This window comes from Patella vulgata, chromosome 7 (genome assembly GCF_932274485.2).
Source record: "Patella vulgata chromosome 7, xgPatVulg1.2, whole genome shotgun sequence".
Taxonomy (NCBI): Eukaryota; Metazoa; Mollusca; class Gastropoda; family Patellidae; genus Patella; species Patella vulgata.
This window is the reverse complement of record NC_065885.2, coordinates 43,217,869-43,238,425: the sequence shown is the minus strand read 5'-3', so window position 1 is coordinate 43,238,425 and position 20,557 is coordinate 43,217,869. Positions and strand designations below refer to the sequence as shown.

General features: G+C 39.1%; 1 protein-coding gene and 1 pseudogene across 1 annotated transcript; one reads left to right on the top strand and one right to left on the bottom strand.

Annotated features, from left to right (window-relative positions):
- Nucleotides 1–321: 321 nt before the first annotated feature.
- Nucleotides 322–3,142, top strand: LOC126827966 (uncharacterized). The gene is made up of 3 exons (XM_050557549.1): nucleotides 322–333; nucleotides 2,154–2,460; nucleotides 2,967–3,142. The coding sequence occupies exons 1-3, from the start codon at nucleotides 322–324 to the stop codon at nucleotides 3,140–3,142; spliced, it is 495 nt and encodes a 164-aa protein (XP_050413506.1).
- A 3,392-nt stretch (nucleotides 3,143–6,534) lies between these two features.
- LOC126827967 (uncharacterized) lies at nucleotides 6,535–7,435 on the bottom strand (annotated as a pseudogene).
- Between the last annotated feature and the right edge of the window lie 13,122 nt (nucleotides 7,436–20,557).

The window sequence follows — 20,557 nt, the reverse complement described above, 5'->3', positions numbered from 1 at the left end:
ACTTTCGGTGAGACGTATTCTTGCTTTCTGTTGATGTCAAGGTCGTATGTGCACAACATAACACTAAAAAAGTTGCCTTAAACCAAATATTAAAAATCTAGTCCCAAAAATCCCGAGTGTCAAGTTTTTAATTTGGCTGAGTATAGAAGTCCATCAAGCGATGCACCTCCGACGGGATCACAAATTTACCAGGATTTCGATTGTCGTTTTTGTGAGTAGCATATCATCTCCCTCTTCCGGCAAACATTTCTTGGCGTTGTGAAACTCCCTCACGGTCAGACCCTCAGACATCGATACCCTTTGAATGCCAGCCATCTGAAGATGGTTGAACAAGTATCTCGTGAAAAAATGAAGTCGCTTTGATTATCAATTCGACCACCACTGCGCGTCAATTTGTCCCTAATTGTGGTCAATCGATCGTTAATTTCAACGTTTTTTTCCAACTCTTCCCTCAACGCAGCAATGTCGTATTGCACCCCTTCAGTCTGATGTTGGATTTGCCGCTGCGTGTGTGCAACGGATATCCTGCTGTGGTTGTTTTTGACCATCACCGCCAATCTTTCGAGCAAAACCTTGGCGTGTTCCTTAAAATCCGGATGGGAAATGTGATAACTACGGCTTGCAGGCCGCATAAATTCCCTTTGCCATCGAGGTCGTGCGCGAGCCTATCAAAATAATTAAAAAAAGTGTCTTGCATTCGGGTTTGCTGTATTCGTGCCCATATTGTGCTTCTTTTGAATGAAATGGAGTAATTTGGCAACTTTATTTACCTTTATTGTGGCGCTTCTTTCTTTTTTTTCGGCCTTGCACCGCATTATATGCTTAAAAAGGGAAAACAAGTGAGCGTCGCCCTTGCCCTCTTCTGTCATCTTAGAAACAGATTTGTCACTGCACAAACTGTTCGAAATCGCTTGCAGGCTGCTGGTCTTCGAGCTCGGAGACCCTATAATGGACCAATATTGACACCTCTTCATCGCCGTAACCGACTTGTGGGCCACAAGACACATAAGATTTACTCAAAGACAGTGGAATTCGGTTGTCTTTAGTGACAATTCACTTTGAGATTTGCTGCATCCATTCCCTTTGCCATCGAGGTCGTGCGCGAGCCCATCAAAATAATCAAAAAAAAGTGTCTTGCTGATACAGGCACTTCGGGTTTGCTGTACTCGTGCCCATATTGTGCTTCTTTTGAATGAAATCGAGTAATTTTGCAACTTGATTTACCTTTATTGTCGCGCTTCTTTCTTTTTTTCGGCCTAGTACCGCATTATATGCTTAAAAGGGAAAACAAGTGAGCGTCGCCCTTGCCCTCTTCTGTGCTCCAGGCACAAACCAGCAGACTTTCTTATCCTACGGATGAGACCAACACAAGTTGTCCCCCTATAGGTATCGCCCTTCAGCAAATGCCTTGTCTGGGGATTGTTCAGTTCGACTCGCTTTCAGACTCATCCTCGCTACTAGAGGACATAATCGGAAGAGTTTGTCTGTGGTGTCTTGTGCAAGAGGCTATCTCTGGACTACTCTCCGCATCGGGGTGAGTAGCTGGAACGTCCTCGTTGTCACTGGCTTCGGGAAGATCGGTCGGAATGACGGCAACTTCGTCCGTTGCCACTTCACTCGCAGTCGGGGAATAATTTGAGTCCGTAACCTGTTCTGACACTACCGGAGCCTCTGACTCTATCGGTGCGTCTAAGACACATCGGGGGCGCGGGGTGGTATTATCTTGGTCCCTGGTAGTTGCAACGGGCCAACGACTGTCGATCACTACCTTCAACACCCGTACTCTTTGATGTGACACAGATTAGAGTTCATCACAAACGATGAAGGGAAGTTTTGTAGTCTGGTTTTAACCAGATTGTTCTTTATCCACCTTAGTAGGCCAAAATGTCTGATCGACATCCAATCACAGATCAGCTTGCAAGATCTTGCAAGTGCCCAATTGATCATTCACTGTAACATTATCAGGTTATAGACACACGCGTACTCTTTGATGTGACACAGGTTAGAGTTCATCACAAACGATGAAGGGAAGTTTTGTACCCGATCTTAGTCTGGTTCTAACTAGATTGTTCTCTATCCACCTCAGTATCTTTTCAAGGTGTTTAGTAAGTAGACTGCCAACATTTTAAGCAGGTTTTATTTTATTTTTTCAGTGCAATCCAAGTCTGTGGAACGACACAACAGAAAAGCTCTTACTGCACATATTTAAAGTAGTAGACTCCGGTAAACCCCAGAAATGTAAATGGAAGACAGTTGCACTGAAGGTTAATGAATATGGCTACAATTTTAATGCTGAGCAGTGCCGCTTAAAAGTAAAATCTCTAAAACAGAAATATGACAGAAACAAGAAAAAAATGAAGAAATTTGGTGAATCACCACCCTCTGAAGATGATCTGTCCGAAGTTGAATCTGTGTTTGATTCTTTGCCCGATATGAGACCGACTTTTACCATTGACTCAGGCAATCTGGAAGACCTGGAAGTGAAACCTAAAGATCAAGATCAACCATCTACATCTTCTTACTGTTCAAGAGGCATTGAAGGGTGAAGAAATGGGCAAGAAGTGGATATAAATTTCAAACCATATCATAGCACAAAGCGAGGTTTTTGCCCAGAAATAGAAAGTACAGTATATGTTCACGGCTTAATGTTCCAGATGCATAATTTGTGTCAGTCAATCTGAGCTGTATTATTAGAAACGATTTTTCTCCCATATATTGTTTTTGGGCGTATATACTATAGTCGTCAGCCCGTCTGTCCGTCAACAATTGGCTTGTGAACATGATAGAGGCTAGTTTTCAACATAATTTGGTGTGAAGCATTGTAGTCATAAGGGGACGAACCCTATTGATATTTAGCGTTCTGTGACCTTCCATACCATTTGTTTCCCCTTGTCCGACAAACCTGTGAACTGATCATACATTTGTATAACCTTGATTTAAAATATTTTCTTAACATATTTTGACAGGTGACACCTCTACAAAGAAGAAGAAGAATCAGAAAAGATCAATTGATCATATGCTGGATTATTTGGAAGTTAACTTCGAGAAAAGGGAGGCCGAGGCCAAGAAAAGACACAGTGAGAAGATGGAGCTATTTGGTTGGTGTATTGAAGGACGTAGCCAAAAAATAAAAATACAGTGACAGACTTTGAATTTAATCATTTTTCGTGACCTAATACCATACCGCAGATGTTTACTCTGCGATCCTTTTTTATCTTTTTATGTGATGCTGGGGGAGATACTCTCTATTTTTGTATGTGATACAGAACAAGATACTCTCTGTTTTTTTTATACTGAGGAAGATACTCTCTATTTTTTGTGTGATATTTTTATATGCCCAAATATTCAAGTAGACTTATATTGTCGTCACATGTGTCCGTCCAGTTGTCTGTCTACACTTTACAGTGACAGACTTTGAATTTAATCATTTTTCGTGACCTAATTCCATACCGCAGATGTTTACTCTGCGATCCTTTTTTATCTTTTTATGTGATGCTGGGGGAGATACTCTCTATTTTTGTATGTGATACAGAACAAGATACTCTCTGTTTTTTTTATACTGAGGAAGATACTCTCTATTTTTTGTGTGATATTTTTATATGCCCAAATATTCAAGTAGACTTATATTGTCGTCACATGTGTCCGTCCAGTTGTCTGTCTACACTTTATTTGTAGACTTTTTTACAGATCATAATTTTTATTTGGTTCCCTTTGATATTGGCATGGGTCAGACTATAACTTCATGGCCCCAGATTGCACTAAAAAATTGCATTTTTAGCTTCTGGTAGATCGTCATTATTTTTATAACTCCATGGATTATAGCCCCTGATTGTAAAAAAATCGCATTGTTAGCTTGTGGTACCTCTAGGGGTCACATTTTTTAAAACCGGTTAAATATTTTACCATAACACACTAATAACGTTTCAGTTCTAATTTGAGGAAACTTTAAATATCGATTTGTATCCCAGAGATCTCGGTTTAAATATACTATTCAAAAAAAGTAGGAGATATTTGATTTTGGGGGCATAATACTAAAATATGCAAATGACTACGAAAAAAGTCACTATAGAACCTAACAGAAAAAACATTTCCAGTTACATGTGACGCCCAAACGCACCAATAGCTACCGCATGGAATGCAGGTGATGCTTGGGATCATCATGGGGGTCCAACCCAAGATTTGCACGACTCTGACTTTGAATGTTACAGTCATTGTGGCATTGAATTCCAGGGTGGAAACATCAGTTTAATTGTTTTAGTGACCAGAAAACAAATTTTGATATGCGTCGACTTACCCAAAATGAAAGGTTACGTGCCCTTGGCATGCTACAGATCGGCACAACACAGGCGGTTGTGGCGCGGACGATGAATGTTTCTCAGTCTGTCATAAGCAGGCTATGGTCCAGATACCGTGATACACAATCTGTACAGGACAGACCACGCTCAGGTCGACCAAGGGTGACAACTCAAGCCCAGGATCGATTTATCCGTACCTTGGCCTTGAGAAATCGTGTCATCACAGCAAATCAGATCAGCGCTCGTCTTCAAACAGACAATGGTGTGAGAGTGAGTGGCCAGACGATTCGGAATCGACTGCATAGGGGTCACCTTCGCGCCCGACGTCCTCGCGTGATCCCTTGTTTGAGAGATCATCACATTCAGGCAAGACGTCGTTGGTGTAGGGATCGTCAACACTGGGATAATCGACGCTGGAGCAATGTGATGTTTTCAGATGAGTCAAGGTTCACTGTTGATTTTTTGGACAGACGTAGGAGGGTGTGGCGTCGTCGAAACGAGCGCTTCCAAGACGTTAACGTCATCAGACATGATCGATTTGGGGGTCGTTCTGTTATGGTGTGGGGAGGCATCACTGTTGCTGGAAGAACGGCTTTACATGTTGTTGCAGGGCGTGTTACAGGCCAGTACTACCGGGACAACATCTTGGCAGTCCATGTTGTGCCGTTCGCACGACGTCATTGGCCGCCGTTTCATCTTCCAGGATGACAACGCAAGATGTCACAGGGCCAGGATCGTTACAGGTTACCTCCAACAACAGAACATCACCACATTACCTTGGCCAGCACTGAGTCCCGACCTCTCCCCCATCGAGCATGTCTGGGACATGATTGGACAGAGGTTACGTCAACGTCAACAACGTCCTGCCAATGTCCAAGAACTTGCTGCTGCGTTGCAACAGGAATGGGACCAATCTGGACCAAAATGACCTTAGACGTCTCATTAGGAGTATGCCACGTCGGATCAATGCTTGTTTGGCAAACAGAGGAGGATTTACCCGTTACTGACTTGGTTGTGATGCTGTGGTAACTTTGCTGTTTGACCCCGGGTATCATTTTACCCTTATAATGGTCAGTCTGTGCCTTACTTAGTCTAACGATCATTTGGAATAAATCGATGAATGTGAACTTCATTTCATTTTGTCATTTGTTTCTTCGTCAGTTTCATTAGGTGACTTTAATAACACTTAAAAATCAAATATCCCCTACTTTTTTTGAATAGTATATATTACCATAACACCCTAATGACCTTTGAGTTCGACTTTGATGGACCTTTAGATATTGGTCTCCAAGAGATCTTGGTTCCTTTTGATAATCGGACCATAACTTAATGAAAATTGTGGGCATATCTTGCATGGCAAGCGCTTGTTTATGTTATACATGTAGACATTTTCATTATTTTTTATGTGATACTGGGAGATATCATTATTATTGTTTTTGTAATACTGGGAGAGATACTCGTTTATTTTTATTTTAAGACATGATAATTGCAATTGCATTTGTTAAGTTTAAGAGTTAAGAATAACATATTCAGTGAGTTCACAGAACTAGATTTTCTTTACCAGAATTTAATTATATTGATGAAAATTATCAAAGTTTGCTCTGGCAACTCTGTTTTCAAATGTGAATATATTAGGTCACCCAAAAGAAATAATAGGCATCTAAGTTGGAGCTCTAAGCTGCCATCTAAATTCTTGTAACCACAGAGGGTTAAAATTACTTGAGAATTCCAAATATGCTAGACTGATTATAATCAGTTTGGAGGGTTGTTCATCTTAAAACTCAAAGTTCCTGGTTTTCCATTATTTCTCTATGGCTACCTTTTTCGTATGCTAATATATGAAAATGAAAAGTAGGACTTTTATAATGTTTAAGTCACGGGTGTATAGCTAGCATATATGATACTAGTGTAAACATTCTTTTTGAAAATCTGTCTCAAATTACAAAAATTAAATGTACGGAAGTTAAATGTATTATGGTGCTAGTCAGATTCCAGAGTGGATTTATGTCCTTTTTTGGTTCTATAAACTTAGTGAACCCTCATAAGTTTCCTAAAATATTTGCAAGACAAAACAAAAATAGTCTTTTTGTTAGAATGTTGAAATATTATGTTAGCGTTTATTTACAAGTCATTATAATAAATGTTAAAAGAATTTGTTTCCTCATCTTATTTCTTAAATAGAGTTAATAATATGCAGTCTTTTCAGCTGTACTCATTGAATGACACCGTTTCAAAACTCTCAAAAGGTGTTAGTAATCTGCTGTCTTTTCAGCTGTCCTTGTAAATCATTTTCTATAATAACCTGTCTATAATTATTGTCTTCTTCGTCGGCATTCTCTTCCAAAAAATCCTGGAGATAATCTTTTTTTTGTATGCAGAGATTGTGAATAATGCATGCTGCGGTGATGGTGCAACAAATTGTCTCAATTGACCGAGCATGAATGTATTTTAGTCTGCGAAAACGACCTTTTAGTATGGGCAAATGCTTTATTAAATGCTTTTTGTTGACGTGTAAGATGTCCGTTGTCTCTAGATGGAACCAGAAGCCATTCTTTTAACGGATATGCTGCATCTCCCAAAATGTGGTAACGGCCATTTAAACATTTAGAAAACCCCGATTGCCACAAGCTGCTGTGTTTTAGTACTTTTGCATCATGTACACGTCCAGGCCATCCAACATGAATGTCAGTGAACAGCATATCGTCATTACAAACAGCCTGTAAGATAATGGAATGAAACCCTTTCCTATTATAGTAAGAGTTGGGGTTTTCAGCTGGGGCTGCGATAGCGATATGGGACCCATCAATCGCTCCAACTACATTCGGGAAATCCATTGTACCAGAATCCGAAGGTTGTTTGATTTTGGCCAGTTGATAAACTTCTTTAGCAGGTGAGTAATAAGTGCATCAATAACTTGTGACTTGCTACGGAGTAAGGTGAAATCAGTCACATTAAACCTATCACTTAAGTCATGAATTGTGTCGCTTGATGACAAGTATCTTAATGTCATAAAAACTTTCTTTTCTAAGGGAATTGGTGATCTCCCAGACTGAAAGTCCTTTACTTGGAATACGTGCTAGAAATTGACACAGTTCCTCAACTGTTGTAGCATTAAGTTTAAAAAACCTCTTAAACTCATCTGGGCAGCCTTCGGGTGCGCGTGTATGGTCACGACTAAACGGCAGAGTATAGTTCACTACACCCGAACGGAAGCTAGTTCGACCATAGTCGTCAAAATGGACGCCACTATCTTCAATGAACAGCTACAAAACCTTTTAATTAACGAAAACGCAAGTTTGCTTAATGAGAACTTTGATATGACCACATCATTCTTTGGAGATAAATTCTCGGAACGTTTTCAACGACTATGCTGAAAACGCCATACCAGAGGAAGAATATGATAACGACGATTTCAAGAAATCTACTCAAGAGTTGAGTAAGTGACCGAGTTATCCCCAGACAAAAAAAAATGAACAAACCAACAAAATATCCAGAGTTTATTTACATAATTTATATTTACAATGTATATCAAACTGATGTATTTATGAACAAAATCGTTTGTTTGTGTTTCTGTTTTTCCAAATAAAATTCACAAATAGATGAAATATTTTTACTATAGGCCTAATACTGTCACTTTCATAATTTTAGTCTAACACCCGTCTTGGTCGAATTGATTGATAAAACATGATTATCCACTTTATATACTATTCAAAAAAAGTAGGGGATATTTGATTTTTAAGTGTTATTAAAGTCACCTAATGAAACTGACGAAGAAACAAATGACAAAATGAAATGAAGTTCACATTCATCGATTTATTCCAAATGATCGTTAGACTAAGTAAGGCACAGACTGACCATTATAAGGGTAAAATGATACCCGGGGTCAAACAGCAAAGTTACCACAGCATCACAACCAAGTCAGTAACGGGTAAATCCTCCTCTGTTTGCCAAACAAGCATTGATCCGACGTGGCATACTCCTAATGAGACGTCTAAGGTCATTTTGGTCCAGATTGTCCCATTCCTGTTGCAACGCAGCAGCAAGTTCTTGGACATTGGCAGGACGTTGTTGACGTTGACGTAACCTCTGTCCAAGCATGTCCCAGACATGCTCGATGGGGGAGAGGTCGGGACTCAGTGCTGGCCAAGGTAATGTGGTGATGTTCTGTTGTTGGAGGTAACCTGTAACGATCCTGGCCCTGTGACATCTTGCGTTGTCATCCTGGAAGATGAAACGGCGGCCATGACGTCGTGCGAACGGCACAACATGGACTGCCAAGATGTTGTCCCGGTAGTACTGGCCTGTAACACGCCCTGCAACAACATGTAAAGCCGTTCTTCCAGCAACAGTGATGCCTCCCCACACCATAACAGAACCACCCCCAAATCGATCATGTCTGATGACGTTAACGTCTTGGAAGCGCTCGTTTCGACGACGCCACACCCTCCTACGTCTGTCCAAAAAATCAACAGTGAACCTTGACTCATCTGAAAACATCACATTGCTCCAGCGTCGATTATCCCAGTGTTGACGATCCCTACACCAACGACGTCTTGCCTGAATGTGATGATCTCTCAAACAAGGGATCACGCGAGGACGTCGGGCGCGAAGGTGACCCCTATGCAGTCGATTCCGAATCGTCTGGCCACTCACTCTCACACCAGTGTCTGTTTGAAGACGAGCGCTGATCTGATTTGCTGTGATGACACGATTTCTCAAGGCCAAGGTACGGATAAATCATCCTGGGCTTGAGTTGTCGCCCTTGGTCGACCTGAGCGTGGTCTGTCCTGTACAGATTGTGTATCACGGTATCTGGACCATAGCCTGCTTATGACAGACTGAGAAACATTCATCGTCCGCGCCACAACCGCCTGTGTTGTGCCGATCTGTAGCATGCCAAGGGCACGTAACCTTTCATTTTGGGTAAGCCGACGCATATCAAAATTTGTTTTCTGGTCACTAAAACAATTAAACTGATGTTTCCACCCTGGAATTCAATGCCACAATGACTGTAACATTCAAAGTCAGAGTCGTGCAAATCTTGGGTTGGACCCCCATGATGGTCCCAAGCATCACCTGCATTCCATGCGGTAGCTATTGGTGCGTTTGGGCGTCACATGTAACTGGAAATGTTTCTTCTGTTAGGTTCTATAGTGACTTTTTTCGTAGTCATTTGCATATTTTAGTATTATGCCCCCAAAATCAAATATCCCCTACTTTTTTTGAATAGTATATAACATGGAACCTACTTAAATATGTTATATGAAGTTAAATAACTTTCAGGTTCTGGAGCAACTTTGGTAGTATACGTTCTATCTTCAAATAACAATTCCAACACAACACGTTTTGTCGCGAGCCGCCATTTTTAATCTGACTTGACCAGCCTCAACCGACCTCGAAGGGTTGGTTAAGCATGGTCGCGACTATAGTCTAACCATTTCAAGTTCGGGTGTGCATGTTCGAGACCTAGTTGAACTATGGTCGAACATTTGGACGAGCCGAAGGCGGCCCTGGAAGGTATCTGGAGATTGTATACTCAAAGTATTTCTGTGTCTTAACTCGGTCTTCTCTGATGCTGGTGAGAGAAATTAAACAATAATAAATATTTATAGTTAAAATAAGACGGTTAAACTTGTTGAATTTGCCTTACTTTATACTGTGGGGTTATTTATCACAAATTAAAATATAAGTCATTGATAGGAGTACTTGTGTTAAAAGTGTAGATTATTGCACAATGGAAAATGTTTCAAATAGATGTTGTTTATTATTAAGTATATGAACACAGCAGTCATATATTATATCAGGGATCGCGGAACAGGGGGGGGGGGGCTACAGGGTCTCCAACCCCACCCCCACACACTCTTTTTTTTTCAAGAAAAAAAATATCATTTCATTTAATTTTTTAACATGTAATCTCCAGCCAAAAACACTGTTGCAACTTGGTTAGGCTGTCAACATAGCAATGAATAAGATAAGATAAGATTTTATTGTATCAAAACATCCGAACTTAGGCCAACATAAAATATAAATATTTACATAAATACTGTTATAAATGGCAAATGTAAACATTTACAAACAAAGCAAATGATGATTTTAATGAAGTATATATATATACACATATATGTATAAACACATTTATCTGAAATATATAGGTCAATGCTCTTCAATATACAACTGCATTTAAGTGGGCAATCAACAATGAAAGAGCGAGAACGGTTGTACAGTATTTGAAACCCGTGGTTTAAATGAGTTAAAAATTAAAGCACCGACGGATTTTGCTATAGATTAGCTTGGATTGAAAACATAGTAAACAATTGTGGCAAGTGATGGTTATACGTAAATAGTGCGAAGAGTTTCGTAGGCGTGGAATTCTACTGGAAATCTAATTCATTTTCAACTTTTGGTAAAGAACATATTGCTGGCATTTTCTCTGGTCTGGTGGAATATTCTTATATCTGTCCCCTTCAATTTTGACATTCTTGTTATATTACACTTACATAGATGCCAAGCCTAATAACGATCGGTCTGTGTCGTCATTATCATCTTCACTGTCCAAGATGTGATCTACCAGAGGCAAAATACTCGCACCAACCAAGATTTTGGTCTTATCCGACGCCATATTGTCTATCAGCCGGGTTACTTGATTTGGTCCGATACGGTCACTTGACCGGCGTACGCCCTTTGCAAACCGGATCGCCTATCGGCGGATAAATCAAGCAGACCCATTGGTAGGGTAACCCACCATAAATTAATATCTCCAAATATCTCGACAATTACGCCACACTATTTATATATATGCCAAGCCTCAAATCAGTTTCACACAATTATAGTCACTAATATAAATAAACGATCATGTTGTACTCTATGACCATTAATCATGTATAAATAATAGACTGAAAATTAGTTCCAAGTGTCGTCCATAACATCCAGACACTTTTGAGTAAAAGATAGGTTACGTGCCCTTGTTTTGAAATTAGTCTCGCTTAACCAGTCTATCGACCATTCTACCCCTGATTGACAGGTCGGGATAATCAAGGCTACTTTTTTACGAAACATAACAAAAAGCTAGAACAAGAAATTGAATTTAGAAATAAGCACTTTAGACAACTCAACAAATGTTTTAAGAAACTTGTAAAAGTAAAATGAAACTACTGCTAGTATCATGTTCCTGTCTAACCCGAGTGTTTCAGAGATATTATTTGTACTAAACCAAAAGATGCCGCTCTTAACGGTACAGTTAATGATAAAGTAATTTAAAAAATAAAACAAACGTAATTTCTAAAGCTGCTGTAATAACCAAGAAGCTAAATTTTACTGCTATTCAAAATCGTCAACAATAGATTTTTTACGGCTGTAATAGTTGATATATTTGTAGAGAATTGCACGTGCCATGGCTATTTATCGACTCAAAGAGAGTGCGGGGTAGTCAGAAATCAGTTCGAGACACGCAACTGAAGCGTGCACATTTAGCCGTGTCGAGACCAACTTTCTGTAGAGTGCACGGGTCACCATTGGTGAACAATGTCAGATCTAGCTAAACCCTGAATTTAAACCCTTTAATATTAACCTAATCAACTTTTAACCAAACTAACTAATGTCACTTGATACGTTGGACGATATGAGGAATGGAGAAGTTCTAGCACAAAAAAAAATAATATTTATTCTAATTTGTCGGAAATAAAATGTAACCCCCAATATTTCAAGTACATAAAATAAGAAGAAATAAAAAAATAACTTAACTGCTTTCGTCTATACGTCTATCCTAAAGCACAAATATAATCCAAAAAGAATTTCGCACAATGAAATAAAGTGTAAACAATTCAGAAACACGTACTTATATACCCACAAGAATGTAACTATTTGTGTAATGCCAACTAATTTTATAGGATTAATCTAAAACCTAAGCCAACTTCAAACTAACCCCGACAGTCACCTGCTGGTGCGATTCCATTACAGGAATAGAAGAAAAACATAATGTGTCTGTTGAAATTAAATTTTAATTTTATGCTTCACAGCTACAATCCCAAAATATGCATTTAACATTCCATAGTATTTATCCATTGGAATGTGTCATTAATTAATTAATCAGCCTATATTTTGAACCATAATTGTTCAATCAATTTTAATTCAATCTAAACACATACTGTGCATTTTGAAAATGGAACGACGTGGCTGTGAGATCTGTAACAATAAAAACATCAAACTGAGAGAGAAAAAAACGCGTAAATTATTATTGCTGTTTAATATCAATGCTAATGTTGTTGGGATCCTCATTGTTCGTTCCTGTGATTTTACATCCACTTCAACCTAACCTGATATCGCAGAATAGTGGGAGTTTCTAAAATTACGTGTTAATTTATAAAGTATTAATATATACTCAGCCAAATTAAAAACTTGACACTGATGAATTTCAACAAATTTTTTTTTCTGGTAAGTCAAATAAATTTGAAAGTGTTTCTAACGATAGTAAGTAGTAAGAAGCCTTTAATTAAAGTCACGTGGATCACGTGACTTTTTTGCATATAAAGATGAAAAACCTGAAAAACACGTGCAAACACAAATTCGTGAGGTCAATCGATGCAAGTTTGCTTAAACTGAACACGCACACGTAACTTGAACTGGAAAAACAAATTAAAATTGCTATTTTCATCTTTGTTAGAAAATGCCGCGCCTTTCAAATGTAGAACGTCTACGTGAAATAGGTAGGCTCTATGCTGGTCAGTCTGTGGTCACGCCAGACAATAATTAATCTTAGAATGAGAGTGCTTCAAACTGGAACTATTGCCGACCGCCCAAGGGCGGGAGCGCCACGTTTGACGTCACTCCAGGAAGATCAAAGCAATACGATTTACGTCATCTTAGAAACAGATTTGTCACTGCAACCTCCACAAGTACAGAGATGTTTGGTGGAAGGGTAACCGCACAAACTGTTCGAAATCGCTTGCAGGCTGCTGGTCTTCGAGCTCGGAGGCCCTATAATGGACCAATATTGACACCTCTTCATCGCCGTAACCGACTTGTGTGGGCCACAAGACACATAAGATTTACTCAAAGACAGTGGAATTCGGTTGTCTTTAGTGACGAATCTCGATTCACTTTGAGATTTGCCGATGGCAAGGCCCGAGTGTACCGCAGACGTGGTGAACGTTACGCTCAAGTATGCGTCAGAGAGTTGACCGATTTGGTGGCGGTAGCGTCATGGTTTGGGGTTCTTTGTGTGCAACCTGTTCTTCTTCCGTTTATGTGGGCCTGGACTAACGTTTCAACAAGACAATGCTCGACCCCATACAGCAATTGCTACCCAGAATTTTTTTAAGAAATGCCGGTTTTAATCCTTTTGAACACATCTGGGACGAACTGGGTCGACGTGTTCGTCAGCAAGTGAATCCACCACTGACTTTGCAGGACATTCAACATGCTCTTGCTGAGCAGTGGCGACGTCTTCCTCGGGTAGTGTTTACTAATGTTCTGAGATCCATGAAAAGACATTGTGTGGCAGTACGAGACGCTAGAGGAGGCCACAACTGTTCCAAAACATTTTATTCCGATTGTTCTCCAAGTCTGTGAATTTCATTTTGGGGGGTACTGTGACATCACGAACGTTATCAATGTCAAGGACTTTCGGCGAGACGTATTCTTGCTTTCTGTTGATGTCAAGGTCGTCTGTGCACAACATAACACTAAAATAGTTGCCTTAAACCAAATACTTATGTATGCATGAATATATCCAACCGATGCGCGTTTTTACTCAATAATTTGTTGCGATAATATCCGAGAGAGAGAGAGAGAGAGGGAGAGAGAGGGAGAGAGAGAAATGGAGTTTACCGTCCACTCGACACAAACCAGGTCATTTCGGGACTAACATATGGTTCAATTTTATTTCCATAATTCGCTTGCGCGTAGGGGTTTTTAGCAGTGGGAGGAAACCGGAGGACCCGGAGAAAACCCACGAAGTTGGACAGGCGACCTTATTGCTTGTCATGTACAACCGGGGATTCGAAACCAAGACAGTTGATTCAATGACAGACTTTATGATACAGCACGCACGTGCTAACCATTCAACCATCAACCCCCCGATATTATCCAAATGTGGCAATGATTGAAAATGGATGTAATGTAATTGCATACTTGGCAACTCTTAAGATTTTTTTTGTTGGAAATAAACATCAATCTAAACAATTCTGGCTTATAGGCGGCTTTCTTTCAAGAGGTTAACTGTGGTTGTAATTATATACTTGGCAACTTGAGATATTTCCTGTTGGTCAAAACAGAAGGAAACATTAACAGAACACAGTTTTTATGGGATACAATCACTAGTTTATTCTAAAAGCACAACGTTTCGACAAGTATCCTCTTATCGTTATCAAGCACAAAATGAAGGAAACATGTGTTCTAGATATATCAATTCTGGCTTATTATAAGGGCGTTTCTTTGAGGGTGTTAACGGATTAACTGAGGGAGTGACTTCAATAAACCTAATATTTTGTTTGAATGTTAAAATGTAATGGGGTTTTTTTCTATTCAAATGTTACGTTAAACAAAGTATGCAATTAAAATTCGTGGTTTATTTATTTATTGCACACTTTTGGTCTTCTATGATAAAATCGAAACAATATATAAAATATTATCCGTAGAACGTAAACTGTTTATTTTTATATATACTGATCGCCATGGAAAACGCATCACTTTTTTTCCCAAATATTTTATTACTAGGTGGTTTTGTAAGTATAATATTATGCAATACTATGAACTATTGTTTCACACAATGCTCCCAAACGCAAAAAATATCGACCCGTGTGCACAAAAAAAATTGCACGAGATGCACATGAAAAACCCAATATTCACGTGCAGCATTGTGTGTGAGCCCTTTAAAAGCATGTTTTCAACTTAATGTGCAGTACATAAACTGTGAAACGTCATTCTGTCGTAATTTGTTGTTGGACGTGTGAAGGAATCGAGCTAGAGATGCCGAGACTTACTGAAAATCAAAGGAATGAAGCCATGGGAATGTCCCGGGCTGGCATGTCTACACGTGCTATTGCCAGACACTTCAATTGTCATCAGTCCACTATTGTAAGGTTGGTGGAACGTGTTCGAGTTACTGGATCAACACGTGACCGTCAACGTCCTGGTCCACAACGCGTTACATCAAGACCGCTACATCCGGGTCACTCATCTGCATGACAGATTCCGCCCAGCGACTCCTACAGGTGCAGCAGTCGTCGGAAGACAAGGACCAGTAAGTGCCAACACCGTAAGACGTCGTCTAAGAGAAGTAGGACTCCGTGCACGACGACCTTATGTGGGAGCTATCCTCAATGATCATCACCGTCAGCGGCGTTTGATATGGGCTCAAGGACACCAGACATGGAGAAGAGTAGACTGGCAAAGTGTGCTCTTCAGTGATGAGAGTCGCTTTCATCTTTATCACGCTGATGGCCGTCAACGTGTGTACGTCTTTGGGAACGTCTTGCAGACTGCTGCGTCTTCGAAACGAATCGATGGGGTGGGGGAAGTGTAATGGTGTGGGGAAGGCTTCACATTTCATCACAGGACCGCCCTACACATTTGCAGGGATCGCGTTAATGCTGTAGCCTACCGTGATGATGTCTTGCAACCAATTGTTGTTCCGATGTTTCGAGCGCACCCACAACTTCAGTACTTCCAACAGGATAATGCACGTCCGCATACCTCCCGTTTTAGTATGGACTACCTGGTTGCTAACAACATCATGTCTTGGACTGGCCAGCCATGTATCCGGACATGGCACCGATAGAACATGTCTGGGATGAGATTGGACGCTGTCTGTATCGGAGACATCAGATATGCACACCATTGCTGCTTTAGAAGCTGCTCCTGTCCAAGAATGGAACAATTTGCCCCAGGCCTTCTTTCAAACATTGGTAAATTCCATGCGACGTCGCTGCACAGCGTGCGTAAGAGCCCGTGGAGGACACACGCGCTACTGACATCTGTGTCGTACTTTTGGTTTTGACCGCTCTGACTTTGTACCGTTGATTACAGATTAAACATCCATAAGTGTAAAAATGTGTTGTTATTGATGTGTTCCCATTTGAATATTGTTCACAATAAGAAGCAAAATAAATAAGATATGTTTACAGGATCATTTTGTTATACGAAAAACTAAGTGATGCGTTTTCCATGGCGCTCAGTATACTTAAAATACTTATAACCTGATTCAAGTGCTATCAAAAGCATGGATTAAGAGCTTCAATCATACACACCATTTTGTTACCAGCATCGGTTAATTAATCTACACGAATCGGTAGGGATATGATAAAATCGAAAGAATGTTTAAAAATACTGAAATGAATTGAAGTGAAATGGGGTTTAACGTCCTACTGTTCTGCTCCGAACTGGGCTAATGAAGACAGGCATACGCCATACAGTGTGCTATGAGGAAAATTTTGCCCGGACAGCGGCACTACGGCCTACTCTTATATCGAATTCCAACAGTCCGGGGGTATTTTACATTCACGCCAATATGTACACGGGACCTCGGTTTTCGTCCCATCCGAACGACTAGACAGCTGTCCTATATTACTGACAAAGGGGAACCACGCCGAAAATCTGGATAGACTTTCTCGGTCAATGCAGGGATCGGATACCCGACCTCCAGACTAGCGAGACAGCGTCTTTCCCAATTAGCCACCGTGACCCCCCCCCCCCCCCCCCGCCTCTCGTATAAAATACTATGTGACATCTTTTTTATTTTTTATTTTTATATTATTACAAGAGAATAAAAGTATTTCGCTCCATATATCTATATACTGCATGGACTAAGGAGTTCATTGTTACCCAATAATTTGTTGAGATATTATCCGAATGTGGGAATGATTGAAAATGAATGTAATTGTAATTGCATACTTGGCAACTTTTGAGATTTTTTTTGTTGGAAATAAACATCAATCTAAACAATTCTGGCTTATAGGCGGCATTCTTTCAAGGGATTAACTGTGGTTGTTATTACATACTGGGCAACTTGAGATATTTCCTGTTGGTCAAAACAGAAGGAAACTGGCTTATAGGCGCGTTTCTTTGAGGGTGTTAACGGGTTAACTAAGGGAGTGACTTCAATAAACCAAATATTTGGTTTAAACAATATTTATTTACCATATACATGTATTACATACTATATACAATACATAATAATTTATTTGGATTGGGAAACAAGCTATAAAGCTTATATTAATCCGTCTCCAGAATAATGAAACAAAATAAATTTGCATAAAAATTATAATATATTACATAAAAAATATGTATAATATCGGGTCATTACTGTCACCGTGGCATCATTATGTTCAACGTGCGTCCTCATCCGCGGGGTGGGGTGGGGGGTTGGGGGTTGGGGGGGGGGGGTAGTTTAGGGTTTTTAATCGACTACATCACTACTTTATCAGTTTGAACAATTTCAAAACAAACCTGTTATAGTTCTAAGGGCATCTAGGTGGATTTTTTCAAGTTTGTCAATGTCAGTTTTATTACAATTATCATAAATCAGCGTCATCAAATATAGGGAGAATGAAGGATTTGTATATAGTCTCTAATGATTTCCTTGATAATTTATATTTGAAACTTCTTAGAACTCCTGCTTCCACTGTTTTAATTTTAGAAGTTTCGTTTTTAATAACTACAACTTGTTGTCTGTTCGATAAGTAATTTCTTAGTTTCAGTAGAGTCATTTATCCACGTTTCAGATAAGGTAAGGATATCAACGTCGGGAAAATCGATGAACAGTAAGTCTAATTTGTTTTGCAGGCTTCTAACATTTAAGTGAATTATATTGAGTTTATTCGGACCAGGGTTGGGATGAATATCGCCAGAGACTAAAAGGAACAGGCTAGCAATGGTTAGTGGGTGGTATTTGACAGACAACAATCTTAATTTGGAATCTTGATTAAAGAAGTTTGACAACTGATATGACAATGGCAAAGACAAGGACGATGGCCACGATGAGGATGACGTGACTAAGACGTAAGACGACGGAGATGACGACACATGGTATGATTCAAAGTGAACATATTTTAAACAACAAATATAAAAAGATGAGAACAAAGTATATACATAAGAGGCAGAGAATAATATCTCTATTGGACATATCAACAGTTTGACAAGGCACATAAAAATAGATGCGATGAGTATCGGATCGCGGTCAATATACACATGTTAATAGTGGGTAGTTTCAGTATAAGTCAAAGTGGGTTATAATCCACAATTTCCTGCTTGACAAGTTTCTTTACACTATGTTGCCTTAAGGTCATTATATAACCAGATCATGCATTAGGTACTAGTAGTGGTGTATGTAAAGATATATGCTTTCTATCAATGGTAGGTATGTTGGGATAAGTGTATACTGGTATTGGCAAATATGTAGGGACAGATACAGTATAGTAATGATAGGTAAATAGGGATACATACATCATAGTAGTGGTAGGTATGTAGGGATACATACATCATAATGGTGGTTAAGTAGGGGGTACATATATCATAATGGTTGGTATGTAGGCATACATACATCATAGTAGTGGTAGGTATGTAGGAATAAATACATCATAATGGTAGCTAATTAGAGATACATACATCATAGCAATGGTAGGTATGTTGGGATACATACATTATAGTAATTTTGGATATGTATGGAAATACATGCATACCTAAAGGAAGGTGTATAGTGTGATATCAATTATCCTAACCAGTGGTATACATCTTTAAGTCAATATTCAGGCAGTGATAGAGGTAAATATACAGATATACTATTCATTATCATAACTAGGGATATACTTTTATAAGACAGAAGTTTCAATAATCAAAGCCAAGTGTATGCATCTATAGATCAAATATTCATGCACAGTGATAAGGGCGGGCACATAGTTATATCAATTAGCATAAACTAGGGGTATCTTTAAAATTAGGTTGTCGCCATGCTGGTGCAGTGATAAAGTTAGGCGCACAGCTATAATTCCAGCTTAGGATAACTAGGGGTATACATCTTTAAATCAATCGATGTCACAATGATACAATATTCATGGCCAGTGTAAAAGGCAGGCATGTAGAAACAATATCAATTATCGCAACTGAAGGTATATCAAAATACGCTCCCAATGGTATAGTTTGGTATGTATACCCATATTAAATAAATGCACAACGATAAAGCTAGTTAGCTATGAAGTGATATACCACTTATCTTATCCGCGGATTTAAAATTATAAATCTATATTCACGGACTAAGATGATGATTGGTATAAAATGGATATGAAGTAACATAATATATGCCATTATAGCTATGGATATATATATATATTATAATATAATTCAGATATATCAAGAAGTTTGCTCATTTACCGCTAGTCTAAGGCGGTAACGATCACGTGGGGAAGTTTCAGCCAATCAGGTAATCACTTTTTCGATTTTAGTCAGTCACATATGCACGTGTATCATCTTGAGCAATGTAGACATACCGTTAGTTTCTTTTTGCTTATTTGGTTTGTAAACTAAAGACAAATAAAGAAAAATTACTGTGTTTGGGTAGGTCCTTCGTCCATTGGAATATTAACAAAAGAATCATCCACATCTGTACGACGAAGAGTCAATTTTAATTTTGTTTCGGATATGATCTGATTTAGTTGTTTCTGTGTTCTTATTAGGACCACTCTGTCATCGCGTTTTTTTAACAAAAATTATGCCATCGCTTGTCCATGTTGACTGAATTTTCTTTTCTTTTTGGAGTTGACGCGCTTGGTAAGCCAGGTTGGAGCGAACTTTTGTAAGGTCTTCATTAATGAAAACATTTTTTGGGAAAATATCTTTAATTTTCTGGTGGGTTCTTGGTGTTGAGGTAAGTAAGTTGGGATGATGAGCCAGGTTGATTCGAATTTAACTCAGTTTGGTCTCCTTCGGGCTGACACTAGAGAATATTTCTACTTTGCTTCTTATGTCTTTGAGATTTTTAGTTTGCTTTATGAAGGGGATAGTCTTTTGTCATATATCTGGCGATCGTGTGACGCCTTTGGGACCGTGAAAGCCTTCGGCATTGCGCGCAATTCTAGTTAGGCTTTCACCTTCGGTGAAAGACTATTGTTATTACTAAGATTATTCTTCTTCTTATTACTAAAATTATTAGGCTTTCGGTGAAAGAGTATTGTTATTACTAAGATTAATATACTATTCAAAAAAAGTAGGGGATATTTGATTTTGGGGGCATAATAGTAAAATATGCAAATGACTACGAAAAAAGTCACTAT

Bases quoted from the DNA above. Each gene is read 5' to 3' on its own strand.
- LOC126827966 (XM_050557549.1), top strand. The intron at 2,461-2,966 runs GCAATCTGGAAG...ATATTTTGACAG, and splicing joins GACTTTTACCATTGACTCAG to GTGACACCTCTACAAAGAAG.